Raw genomic sequence first — 14,340 nt, 5'->3', positions numbered from 1 at the left:
TGGAAGAGTTCTGGAAAGGTTGAGAGGAAACACTACCTGTCCATCCACTTCCCAGAATCCCTCTTGCTAGCATCCATCTTGGCTGAGCGATGCGTGCGCCACCAGGAAAGACTCTGAATTAGAATGATTGGCCAAAGACCACCTGGAAACTAATCCCATCACCATAAAACCCAAGACTGCAAGCCATGAGGCAGAGCAGTTCTCCTGGGTTCCCTTACCCTCCTGCTCTCCGCCTGGGTGCCCTTTCCCAATAAAGTCTCTTGCTTTGTCAGCATGTGTCTCCTCAGACAATTCTTTTCCGAGTGTTAGACAAGAGCCCAACTTCGGGCCCTGGAAGGGGGTCCCCCTTCCTACAACAGCATAAGTGGTAAAGAATCTTCCTGTCAGTGCAGGAGACATAGGAGATTTGAGTTCAATCCCTGGATCAGGAAGATCCCCTGGAGTAGGAAATGGCAACCCACCCCAGTATTCTTGTTTGGAAGGTCCCATGGACAGAGGAGCTAGGCAGACTAAATCCATGGGGTTGCAAAGAGTCAGACATGACTGAGCACACACATACATCATGATTATGCAGTCTTAAAACTGTCATCTTAGTTTAAGCCCTGGGAGGAATATTTCTTTTCCTATATTTAATTCAGCAAGTACTATTAAGTGCTTACTATGGCCATGCATTATTGTAGATGCTGCACATAAGGAGATAAAGTAGGGTACAAACTTACACAAATTCCTGCCTTAATGTAACTTACACTGTGGTGAAAGAAAATAAGTATTAATAAACTATGGAATATTAGTTAGATGGTAAAAAGCTCTATGAAGATAGTAAAGAAGAGCATTAGATAAGGAGTTCCAGGAGTATTTGACAGTTTAGGGAAGGGAAGGGGAGGATTCACTGATAAAGTGACATTTACCCAGAGAGCAGAAGGAAGTGATGTCTGTGGATGTCTGGGAGAGGAACATTCAGTTCAGAGGAGACAATAAGTAGAAAGACCTGGGGGCAGAGGGTGCCTGGGCATTCAAGGAACAGCACAGAATTCCATATGGCTAGAGCAAGGTAAATGTGGGAGAGAGTAGCACGAGGTAAGGTCAGCTGAAAAAGCTGTGGCCAGATTGTTTAGGGCCCAGGAATGATTTTGGTTTTTACTGAGAATGAAGTAGATTGCTATCAGAGAGATTCGAGCTGAGAAGTGACATGATCTGATTTCCATTTAAATAGTATCTCGCAGTGTTGTGTTTGGACAGAAGAAAGGAAAAGGTGGAAGCAGGAAGCTTGACTGAGATCAAGGGTGTTGCCTTAGAGTTAGTGAGATACTTGGATTTGAGCATAAATTGTTAAACTTTTTACTATGGAAAATGTAAACAAAAGGAGAGGGAATGGTCTGAGGATCTCCTATGACCCACTAGAGAGGAACTAAAGAGCCTTTTGATGAAAGTGAAAGAAGAGAGTGGGAAAAGCTGGTTTAAAACTCAACATTCAAAAAATGAAGATCATGGCATCTGGTTCCATCACTTCATGGCAAATGGACGGAAAAAAATGGAAACAGTGACAGATTTTATTTTTCTGGGCTTCAAAATCACTACAGATGGTGACTGCAGTCATGAAATGAAAAGATGCTTGCTCCTTGGAAGAAAAGCTATGACAAATCTAGACAGCGTGTTAAAAAGCAGAGACATCACCTTGGCGACAAAGGTCCGTATAGTTAAGGCTATGGTTTTTCCAGTAGTCATGTACAGATGTGAGAGCTGGACCGTAAAGAAGGCTGAGCACTGAAGAATTGATGCCTTTGAACTGTGGTGCTGAAGACTCTTGAGGGACCCTTGTTCAGTAGGGAGATCAAACCAGTCAATTGTAAAGGAAATCAGTCCTGAATATTCATTGGAAGGACTGATGCTGAAGCTGAAGCTCCAATATTTTGGCTACCTGATGTAAAGAGCCAGCTCATTGGAAAAGATCCTGATGTTGGGGAAGATTGAAAGCCGGAGAAGGGAGCGACAGAGGATGAGATAGTTGGATGGCATCACTGACTCAATGGACATGAATTTGCATGAACTCTGGGAGATGGTGAAGGACAGGCAATTTTGGTGTGCTGCAGTCCACTGCATTGCAAAGAATTGGACTTGACTTAGTGACTGAACAACAATGACCCATTTTAGTGGTTGTCAACTCATGTTTAATCTTGTTTTACCTATATCTCAATCCACTTCCTGGCCCTTCCTTCCTCCCACTGGATTACTTTTAAGTAGATGACGGACATTTGAAGACAATAACAGAGGACAATAACAGAAAGAAGTCGATGATTTTTTTTTGCCTTGAGTTTTTACCTTTAAGCATCTCAAAATAAACTGTTGCCACCATCTACAAAGGTGTAGAGTTTGTGGAAGGAGCCATCGGCTAAGGTGAAATAAGTCTATGGGAGAAGTAAATTTGGAACTCAGTTTGGGACTCAAGATTTGAAATGCCTAAAAGAAGTCCAGTCGGAAATGTTGAGTGGGCTGTTGGTTAGATGAACCCTGAGTTGAGAGAATAAGCCTGGATGTGACATGTCAGTTTTGTAGTTGTCAACATGTACATAATACTTGAATTTATGAGACTGTGTGATATTGCCAAAACGATAAGTACAAATTCAGAGGAGAAGATGTCCAGGGCCTGAGTTATCAGATTCTCTAAAGTTAAGAGATTGTAGAAATGAGGAGGAATCACACAAAAGAAGACTGAAAAGGTGTGAATACTGAGGTAAAAGGAAAGTCAAGTCAGTGTGTAATGTCCAGGAAGCCAAGTGAAAACAAGTGCTGATCGTTAAAGAGGAAGACAGAGAACTGACCAGTGGAGTTAGAAACTCTGAAATGAAATCATGAGGAATGTTGGTTGGCAGGTGGGGGAACATGGTGGAAACAGATTCAAGAATGGTGGGATTGGATTACAGCAGGAGTAGACAATGATTTTCCGGGGCTTTATCTGTAAATGGAAGAGGTATGTGATTACAGTTGGAAGAGTCACGAGAGGGAGAAAGGACAGTGCCATGTGTCAGCTGCTGGGAAAGATTCATTCAGGGGGAAACAAAAACTGATGACACGAAAGCGGGAAGGGCGGGAGCAGCATCCTTGAGCTTATGGCATCCAGGTGTCCAGACAGTTCACCTGTGGTAACAGGAAGGAAAGTAGAAGTACTTGGGCACCAATGTGGGTAGGTAAGGAAATGCATAGGTAAGTAGGTAAGTAAAATGATAGAAGCTTGTGGAAGTTCTCTTCTGCTGGAAATAGAAATCAAAGCCAAGGCTTTGTTTGTTGTCTTTATGAGTTTAGAGACATTCGGTTCTGAAAAATCCCTTTGATTGAGTTGAAAATGTTTCATTGTTAAAATGGTGACCACCTTCCAGCAAAGTCAAACTACTGAGGGTTGTTGCCATATCCACCCCCATCACTTAGTTGCCCCCTTCAGTGCTTCTCTGCTCTTTGTGCACAAGTGCCTACTTTTGAAGCACAAGCTTCTTCAGAGATTCCCAGCCTTTGATGAAACTTGAATTGCTTTTTCTCAAGCTTAGAAGCCCAGAGCTTTCCTAATAGAAGAATCTCCCATTTCTACCACACCCTTATTGCTTCTGTGCGCCCAACCTGCTAAAGGATCCATCTTTTGCATCTTGCCTGGTCGCTCAGCTGGTAAAGAATCCGCCCACAATGCAGAGACCTGGGTTCGATCCCTGGGTTGGGAAGATCCCCTGGAGAAGGGAAACACTACCCACTCCAGTATTCTGGCCTGGAGAAATCGATGGCCTGTATAGTCCATGGGGTTGCAAAAAGTCGGATAGGACTGAGAGACTTTCACTTTTCAGTTTCCAGTCAAGAGCTTTGCTTTTCAGGTTAGCTTTTTAAAAAGGCATTTTTATATAAATATGAAACATAGTTACCTGCTTCAACAAATCATATTCCCCAATTCCAGCGTGTCCCTTCTTGAGGAGGGTGTGGGCATGTGGAGTGTGGAGACTCCCAGCTAACAGTCATTGGAGTAGAAACCCATCTTTTGCTTAGTTGTTTTAGTCTTTTTTTTTTAATGCCTACTTTTGGAAAAATTAAAGCTATCAAGGTTTGTTATTAAACAAAATGTATGTTTAATATGATAAATTATGTAACATCATATATTAAGATAAAATATATGTAAATTTAAAACTCCCTGCGTAAGTTCAGTATGAATTTTGCCACATTAACTTCACTGTTAGAATGTGCTGTCTGGTCTCGATAACACATTTTTAAAATTGCTTTACCTTTTTTCTCTATCCACTCATAACCACCCATTTTTAGTCATTATCTACAACATTTTTCATCCAGTAATAGAACTTAGTTCTGCATTAATCATTAAGCAGCCTTGACTAATGTGATTCACTTTGTGCAGTCAGAAGATTGTGCTAGCAGAGTGTGATTTTCTTATGAAGAGAAAAGGGAAGGGAACTACCAGAGGAAATCAGGGTAATAAAAAGTGACATATTGGTGTCACTTCTGAGATTGCATTTTTCTAAAAGCATTTAGCCTTTCTATGTGTAAAGAGATACAGATTTTATTTTCAACTTGACTGTAAGAAATGTCTGTTTTACTTTCTCCAAGTCAAATTGAGCCTGCTTCAAGCCTCATCCTGGCTGGGAGGTGGAAAGTTGAATCTTTCATCCTCAAAAGGATCATGTAATAAAGAGTCTAAAGTAAACAGAATGTTGAGGAAGGACTTCTCTGGTCTCTTGTCCATACCAGTTACCATGACTGCTCTCCAGGCCACCATGTTCACTTGTAGCCAGGATGTCTTGCAGTATCTGTGGGGTAGAAATCTTGCTAGGGCTGAGGTACCCTGCGCCTTGCTTTTCTGGGTGGACCATAGCTATTCCCTTCTCTGTTTTGGCCATCCCCCCAGAGGCGCTATTGGGGAAAAAGGGGAAGGTCTCCATCTCTTGGGAAATCCATTGCCTTTAAAGTCTTGGACCATCTCCTTGTCCGCTTCACTTCTGCCACTTCTGCTTCTCTTGTACCTGCTAAAGGGGTAGTGTTTGTCTTTTTCCTCAACTCACAACATAATGCCCCCTTTAAAATGAAACCTTGGAAGAAAAGTTGTCTTCAGGGGATCTAGCACCAAATCCCTTCTTGAGACAAAGGAACTCAAAAACTTGTCTACCTTGCTTGAACCAGGAGTAGGGAAATAGGAGAGCAAAACCCAAATGAATAACACAACATAGTCATCTTTACATGATGAGGCTATTAAACAACAGGAAAGCTCTTTATTCCTTTAAGGGTATTTGGAAAGTTTAAAAAAAACTTTGTCATTCTCTAATGCTGTGTTCTGTTATATACATTTGATATCAGTATTATCATCAAATTAATCATTGTGAATGAAAAAAGGCAGCCCATGCTTCATCTCCTTAATTATAATCTTGCAGCAGATAGAGAAGAGTGGCCTGAATTCTTTCTCTATGCCATGGAGTAGTAGTAATAGAGTTTTGCTCCACAGATAGAAAAATGGCTTCTAACCTGTATTCCCAAGGCATTTGAAATTATTGGACAATTGCAGAGGACAAGACCCAGGAAGGAAAGTGAGACCAAGCGTTCAGGGCTCCACAGAACCCCATTTTCAGTCATAATGGTTGTCCTTTTCCACTTGCTTTAATTCCATGTAAATTGGTTTAATGGATTCCATTGTTACAAAAATTTGGAAATCACTGAAGGGATATGTGAATATGTGTGTTAATCGCTCAGTCACATCAGACTCTGTGACCGCATGGGCTGTAGCCCATCAGGCTGCTCTGTCTATGGGATTCTCCAAGTAAGTATACTGGAGTGGGTAGCCATGCCCTTCTTCAGGAGATCTTCCTTACCCAGGGATTGAACCAGGTCTCCCGCACTGCAGGCAGATTCTTCACCATCTGAGCCACTAGGGAAGCCCCTATGTAAGTATATATTGTACCTACATATATTTGAAATATATTTGAAATTCCCCAATATTTGAGTTAAAGGTCTCCATTTCTCCAGAGTATAATTCTGTGGTGTAGAAATAAAACCACCCCCCCCCCAAAAAAATAAAACTTTCCCTTAAAATACTATGTCACTTAATTATCATCTGTATGTTGAGAATCCCCAGACGACAGGCCAAATTTCGGGGCTGTGCTGTGCTGTGCTAAATCGCTTTAGTGGTGTCCAACTCTGTGTGACCCTATGGATTGTAGTCCACCAGGCTCCTCTGTCCATGGGACTCTCCAGGCAATAATACTAAAGTGGGTTGCCATGCCCTCCCTCCTCCAGGGGATTTTCCCAACTCAGGGATCGAACCCACATTTCTTCAAGTCTGCTGCTTTGGCAGGTGGGTTCTTTACCACTAGTGCCACCTGGGAAGTCCCCAGATTTGGGGAACAGTGTGATTTATTTAGACTCTCAGTTCCTTTTCTGGTTCATAAGACATCCATTATGGGTTGTTGCAAATATAAACCTTGCTGCTTGCTATATACTACCATTGCCATTTCTTCACTCCTCTGTTCACCATACAGAAGAATATGGTTCCTAGAAAGCATTAAGTAGCTCCAATAGAAGTACTGAATCACGTTCTCGTTCAATCAGTTTAAAGTTAACTCTTTATTGATTTTAAGGCTATGCTGATCATCATAGACATTTATATCAAACTACTGGTTATTTTGCTGTTGTTAAACAAAGTATTCAACTTTAACAACAAATTATTATTCAGAGGTTTTAGAACTCAATTCAGATAACACTCAAAAATAATTTTTAAGTGGTTAACTTATTATTTTATGTCCAGCCAAATAACATGTATGTCATAATATTCATTAGAATTAAAGATTCCATGAGACAAGTTTAAATAAAATATTCATATTAAATATTTTGTAATGACATTTAAAATTTTAGAGTGCTAAATTTGGCTTGTTAAAAACATTGTTGAGTAAAACTATTTCTCTGTCAACCATTTTTAGTAATGTAATGTTGCAGCTTTCGGAACAGAAAGTTTCTTTTTTTACCCTATTCTGCTACTGTCACTAGTATGCAGACTTAAGAATACAGTCTATTCTATTGTACAGTATAAGCATTACAATTTTAATTTCTCTCCTATTAGTATCGAATACTAAAATTAGAGTATTCAAGTTTAGAGATGGTTTTTTCATTGGAAAAGTTCGTGCGGTCAATGCGAGAACTAGGACTTCCAATCTTGCTCAGCCAGGACTTCCTACAAAAAATAAATAAATAAAAATTAGCATTTTAGTGTATATGGACTAGCTGAAATGATCCCACAATGAGTTACAATGGGAGTTTATGTTTAATAAGCAACTTTTGCATGTAATATGAAAGATATACATGACATCTCTCTCTCAAAGTTGTTCAGTCATGTCTGACTGTTTGTGACCCCATGGACCATAGTGTAGCCTGCTTGGCTCCTTTGTCCTTGGAATTCTTCTAGTAAGAATGCTGGACTGGGTAGCCATCCCTCCTCCATGGGATCTTCCCAACCCAGGGATGGAACCTGAGTCTCTCACATATACATATATATATGTATAATTATATACACAATATAAATTTTGTATCAAAATATCATAGAGTTTAACATATAATCAAATGTGAGCAAAGAAGAGCTAATGACCAATTAAGCATAGTCAACTCCTGATGATTTCATTGTGGAGTAATTTCCCTCCTTTTAAAATACCCAAAGTCATTATTACTTAGCTCTTATATGCAACAACATAAAAATATATTTTATAAAGAATAAAACAATTCACTATGGATTTTTCTTATTAGCCAGCAAATGGTAGATTATATATGCAGGATGAGAGAGAGAGAATAAAAAAATGAATGTGATTTTTCTGTAAATATTTGAACAAAATTAGACAAACATCTTATCTATTCAAAAGCCATTTCATATCACATATTAGCAGAGTAACTGCATTAAAGGGACAATGTTCTGAAATTTTCTTTGCTTATATAGTACAATATTTTTTCTTAATTTAGTAGTGATATTGTTTGTCTAATATATACATTTGGGTACTTACCTGAGATGCTTCATATAAAATAAGATTACAGTAATATTGCTGACACCTTAGATATTTTAAGGATATTCAAGAATCTTTCTACCTATTAATAATTAGTTGGGATGAAAATTAAGTGGGAGTACAGGTTAATAATAAGCATTTTTGTACAGTTGATAGCTGTTATCCCAGTTGTTGTAGAAACACTAAGTTTCCTCATATCCCCAAAGGTCTTTGAGGTTGTGAAACTAGTGGTGTCTATAGCTATGGAGTAACGTATGTAACAACCTCAATAACCTTGAATTAAAAATATTTTCTAAGCTACAGTTGTCTGATTAGCTGAGAATTACTCTTAACAGGCTGGAGAGGAATTCCAGTGATTCAAATTGCCCTATGCTATTTACTTATTTTTATCTTTTTGGCTGTACTGGGTCTTCATTGCTGCACGGGCTTTGTTTCCAGTTGCAGTGAAAGGGGGCTACTCTCTAGTTGCAGTGCGCCTGCCTCTCACTGCAGTGGCTCCTCTTGGTGCAGAGCCTGGGCTCTAGGATGTGTGGGCTTCAGTAGTTGTGGCTCTAGGGCACAGGTTCAGTAGCGGGAGCACACAAGCTTAGTTGCTCCGCAGCATGTGGGATCTTTCTGGACTGGGGATTGAACCTGTGTCTCCTGCCTTGGCAGGTGGATTCTTTACCACTGAGCCACCGGGGAAGCTTGCTGTTTCGCTACTTAATTCTTCAGTTACTACTGGAGTATAGTTGATTCACAATATTAGTTTCAGGTGTACAACACAGTGATTCAATATTTTTATAGACTAAACTCCATTTAAAGTTATTATAAAATATTGGCTATGATCCCTGTACTGTAGATTAAATCCTTGTATCTTATTTATTTTACAAATAGCAGTTTGTTGTAACCCTCTTTTTGGTTCTTACTGTGACAGTTTTTCTGGGTAAGGAGAATGTTTACATCGTTTTCATAAGGTAAGCCATCAGCACAGTAACACATTTTCTTTCCTTCAACTCATTTAGTTGAAATCTTAAAAATCAAAACTGCATGTGTTGAAAAATAAAGTTTAGTTATTATGAAAAGGGCTGATGGCTTCAATTTTACCAAATTTCCTTGAAACCCTCTAGAAAAGAAAGGCTAGTAATAATAAAAAGCTAACATTAATGAAGCACTACCTGTTTGCTCAGCACTGTGTTGAATTCCTTAGTTTCCTTTAACCCACATATTAACTCTATAAGCTGTAGTTCATTTTCCCTATTAAGTCATTGATAAGGAAAGAGACACAGAAGAGTTAAATAACTTGCTCAGAGTAGGAGCCATGTTAGTGTTGACAAGGGATCAGATTCTGGATATATTGATTGTGAAGGTACAGTCAATAGATTTGCTGACACATGGACTGAAGGATGACACTTGGGTTATTGGTTTGAAAAACTACTAGAATAGGATTGTCATGTACTGAAATGGAAGAGACTGTGAGAAGGGCAGATTTGAGGGAAAGATGAGAAGTTCAGTTTTAGAATGTTAAATCTGAGATGTCTATTAAACATCTGAATAAGATGCTGAGTAGGCAGCTGGACCCTAAATCTGGCTGCAGAGATAAAATTTGGAATTTGTCTGCAGATAGACAGCACTGAAAGCCATCAGAATGAATAAGATCACCAAGACAAGGAATGTAGATAGAAAAAGAAAGAGGCCCACAAACTATGCCATAGGACAGCCCAATGTTAAGAGCTCAAGAAGTAGAAGAACCAGCAGAGGAAAACAAAGCATCCAGTGAGGCAGGAGAAAAGCCGGGAGAGCCAGTGTGTCCTGGGAGTCAAATGAAGCCCTCAGGGAACAGGGAGAGATCAACCTGGGCAATGATTCTGGCAGGTTAAGCAAGGTGAGAACTGAGAGTTGACTGTTTTGTTTAGCAACATGCAGGTCACTGATGACCTTGACGAGAACAGTTTTGGTGGAGTGAAAGCCATATTTGAAAGGACTCAAGAGAGAATGAGAGAGGAACTGGAACCAGCATGTGTGTGTGTATGAGAGAGAAAGAAGTGGAGGGGCCCTCTATGCCATGGCTCCACACATGCCGTCCATGTTGCCTGACTTGCTTACTCACCTAGGAGTGCTCCAGTCATCTGTCTCTTGGAAAGATGTGCTGTTCATGTGCTGCTCTTGCCCTTGATAGGGGTGGCTCAGACCTGTAAATGGCAGAGGTGTTTTTCTAGCCAAAAAATAACTAGTCACAAATTTTTATCTAATTAGTGAGGATGAGATTGGGATGTCATAGTTTTCCAATCCCCCTTAATGTGAAAAGGAACCACATAATCCAACAGTACCCATTAATTCATTTCAGTAAATAACACTGCATGAAAGGTATATTCTAGATACTGGGATGCATACATAGATATTTAAAATGGGGTTCTTTCCTCAACCTAACCTTACATCTAAAGCAATTAGAGCAATAAGAACAAACAAAACCCAAAGTTAATAGAAGGAAAGAAAACATAAAGATCAGAGCCGAAATAAGTGAAATAGAGACAAAACAACAGAAAAGATCAATGAAGCTAAAAGCTGGTTCTTTGGAGAAAAAAAACAACCCAATAAAAAAAAAATGCTCAGAAGACCTAAATTTTCTCCAAAGAAGACAAGACAGATGGCCAAGAGGCATATGAAAAGATGTTCAACATTTCTAGTTATTAGAGAAAGGCAAATCAAAATTACAATGAGATATTATCTTATACCAGTCAGAATGGCCATCATCAAAATGTCTACAAACAATAAATGCTGGAGAGGGTATAAAGAAATGGGAACCCTCCCACACTATCGGTGGGAATGTAAATTGGTACAGCCTCTATGGAGAACAGTATGGAAGTTCCTTAAAAAAGTAAAAATAGAGCTACCATGCTGCGCTTAGTCACTCAGTCATGTCCGACTCTGTGTGACCCTATGGACTGTAGCCCACCAGGCTCCTCTGTCCATGGGATTCTCCAGGCAAGAATACTGGAGTGGGTTGCCACGCCCTCCTCCAGAGGATGTTCCCAACCCAGGGACTGAACCCACGTCTTCCACATTGTGGGTGGATTCTTTACCATCTGAGCCTCCAGGGAAGCTGTATGACACATCAGTCCCACTCTTGGGCATACATCCAGAGGAAACAGTGATTTGAAAGGATATAAGCACCCGTGTTCAGCACACTGTTGTCTACAACAGCCGGGACACGGAAGCAGCCCTGTGTCCACCGACAGATGAGTGGTTTATATTGTCGCGTGTGTGCACCCTCCACACGTGATCATGCTTCTGTACTTCACAGTACTTTTGCTGTGCCAAATGAGGAGCTTCCTAAGGAAGCCCTGATGGAAGTGGAAGCCCAGAGAAAGGACAGAGAGAGGCACAAGGAAGAAGTAACTGAAGAATCAAAGAGACTGAGGATGCAGTCCACTGCTGTCATGTCATCCATGGCAGGAAAAGAAGAGCTACTACCCAGACATCACTGGTTGTTTCTTCAAGAGGACATATAGAATCCAGCAAGGAACCAGAACCTGTGCCATCATCATCAGGCGTGAGTGACATTGCAGCTTGCCCTCCATCTGCTATTGATGACGACTCTTCAGCTCTACCGTCTCCCACCTTCTCCCTCTCCTCCAATTAATAACTCTTCTTGCCTGTTCACTTGATGCCAGCCCCTGGATGCCAGCCATTGTACCATATTACTGTACTTTTCAAGGTGCTGTACTGTTAAGATTAAAAAAATTTTTGTGTTTGTTTTATATGTATTATTTGTGTGAAAATTATTATAAACCCATTACAGTATAGTACTATATAGCTGATTGTGTTAGTTGGGTACCTAGGCTGTCTTTGTTGAACTTTCGAACAAATTGGACTTACAAATGCACTCTTGGAATGGAACTCACTCGTAGGTAGGGGAAAGTGAAAGTCCCTCAGTTGCGTCCAACTCTTGTGACCCCATGGACTGGAGAGTCCATGCAGTTCTCCAGGCCAGAATACTGGAGTGGGCAGCCATTCCCTTCTCTAGGTCTCCCACATTGCAGGTGGATTCTTTGCCAGTTGAGCCACCAGGAAGCCCAGGTAGGGGACCTACTGTAACACTATTTCCAGCAACATAGATGGGCCTAGAGATTGTTATTCTGAGTGAAAGACAGATACCATCTGATACTGCTTACATGTGGAATCTAAAAAAAGAAAAAAGATACAAATGAACTTATTTACAAAACAGAAACAGACTCACAGACCTATAGAGTGATTTATGATTACCAAAGGGGGAGTGTTGGAAGGAGGGATAGATAAGCAGTTTGGGACTGACATATAAACACTGCTATATTTAAAATAGATAACCAACAAGGATTTATTGTATAGCACAGGGAACTCTGCTCAGCATTCTGTAATAACCTAAATGGGGAAAGAATTTGAAAAACAATAGATACATTCACATGTATAACTGAATCACTTTGCTATATACCTGAAACTAACATTGTTAATCAACTATAGTCCAATATAAGATGAAAAATAATTTTTAAAAGTTATATGTATTAAAATTATTCAATATTAACTTTATTTTTCATGAATATTTATGAATAAAGGTGAAGTACTGAAAATGAATAAAGCAAGAGAAGTCAATAATTGAGTAATTTTTATTTATTTCTCACAAAGAACTGGGTGATTTGACCTCCCTTTTCAAAGATGAAATCAAATCATGCATAGAAACGAATGAAAATGAAAACACAACAACCCAAAACCTATGGGACACTGTAAAAGCAGTGCTAAGGGGAAGATTCATAGCATTACAGGCTTACCTCAAGAAACAAGAAAAAGTCAAATAAATAACCTAACGCTACACCTAAAGCAACTACAGAAGAAAGAAATGAAGAACCCCAGGGTTAGTAGAAGGAAAGAAATCTTAAAAATTAGGGCAGAAATAAATGCAAAAGAAACTAAAGAGACCATAGCAAAAATCAACAAAGCTAAAAGCTGGTTTTTTGAAAAAAATAAACAAAATGGACAAACCGTTAGCAAGACTCATTAAGAAACAAAGGGAGAAGAACCAAATTAACAAAATTAGAAATGAAAATGGAGAGATCACAGCAGACAACACTGAAATACAAAGGATCATAAGAGACTACTACCAGCAGCTCTATGCCAATAAAATGGACAACTTGGAAGAAATGGACAAATTCTTAGAAAAGTATAACTTTCCAAAACTGAGCCACAAAGAAATAGAAGATCTTAACAGACCCATCACAAGCAAGGAAATCAAAACTGTAATCAGAAATCTTCCAGGAAACAAAAGCCCAGGACCAGATGGCTTCACAGCTGAATTCTACCAAAAATTTAGAGAAGAGCTAACACCTATCTTACTCAAACTCTTCCAGAAAATTGCAGAAGAAGGTAAACTTCCAAACTCATTCTATGAGGCCACCATCACCCTAATTTCAAAACAGAAAAAGATGCCACAAAAAAAGAAAACTACAGGCCAATATCACTGATGAACATCGATGCAAAAATCCTTAACAAAATTCTAGCAAACAGATTCCAACAACATATTAAAAAAACATATATCATGACCAAGTGGGCTTTACAGGAATGCAAGGATTCTTTAATATCTGCAAGTCAATCAATGTAATACACCACATTAACAAATTGAAAGATAAAAAACATATGATTATCTCAATAGATGCCAAAAAAGCCTTTGACAAAATTCAACATCCTTTTATGATTAAAACTCTCCAGAAAGCAGGAATAGAAGGAACATACCTCAACATAATAAAAGCTATATATGACAAACCCACAGCAAGCATTACCCTCAATGGTGAAAAATTGAAAGCATTCCCCTGAAATCAGGAACAAGACAAGGGTGCCCACTCTCACCACTACTGTTCAACATAGTTTTGGAAGTGTTGGCCGGAGCAATCAGAGCAGAAAAAGAAGTAAAAGGAATCCAGATAGGAAAAGAAGAAGTGAAATTCTCGCTGTTTGCAGATGACATGATCCTCTACATAGAAAACCCTAAAGACTCTACCAGAAAATTACTAGAGCTTATCAACGAATATAGTAAAGTTGCAGGATATAAAATTAACACACAGAAATCCCTTGCATTCCTATACACTAACAAGAAAACAGAAAGAGAAATTAAGGAAACAATACCATTCACCATTGCAACAAAAAGAATAAAATACTTAGGAGTATATCTACCTAAAGAAACAAAAGACCTATACATAGAAAACTATAAAACACTGATGAAAGAAATCAAAGAGGGACACAAAACAGATGGAGAAACATACCGTGTTCATGGATTGGAAGAATCAATATTGTCAAAATGGACTATACTACCCAA

General features: G+C 39.3%; 1 protein-coding gene across 2 annotated transcripts in view; it reads right to left on the bottom strand.

Annotated features, from left to right (window-relative positions):
* Positions 1-6,578: 6,578 nt before the first annotated feature.
* Positions 6,579-14,340, bottom strand: part of ACYP2 (acylphosphatase 2) — a 174,793-nt gene continuing 167,031 nt past the window's right edge. The window contains exons 4-5 of one of the 2 annotated variants that reach the window (XM_043468563.1): positions 10,108-10,189; positions 7,137-7,201 (exon numbers count right to left, since the gene is read on the bottom strand). In XM_043468563.1, coding sequence (XP_043324498.1) covers positions 10,123-10,189 — 67 coding nt within the window. In that variant the 3' untranslated portion in view covers positions 7,137-7,201; positions 10,108-10,122. Of the gene's footprint in view, positions 7,202-10,107; positions 10,190-14,340 lie in introns of both variants that reach the window. The other variant, XM_043468562.1, reaches the window with a different exon arrangement.

Source organism: Cervus canadensis, chromosome 5 (assembly GCF_019320065.1).
Source record: "Cervus canadensis isolate Bull #8, Minnesota chromosome 5, ASM1932006v1, whole genome shotgun sequence".
NCBI lineage: Eukaryota > Metazoa > Chordata > Mammalia > Artiodactyla > Cervidae > Cervus > Cervus canadensis.
This window is presented reverse-complemented; position numbering and strand designations above follow the sequence as displayed.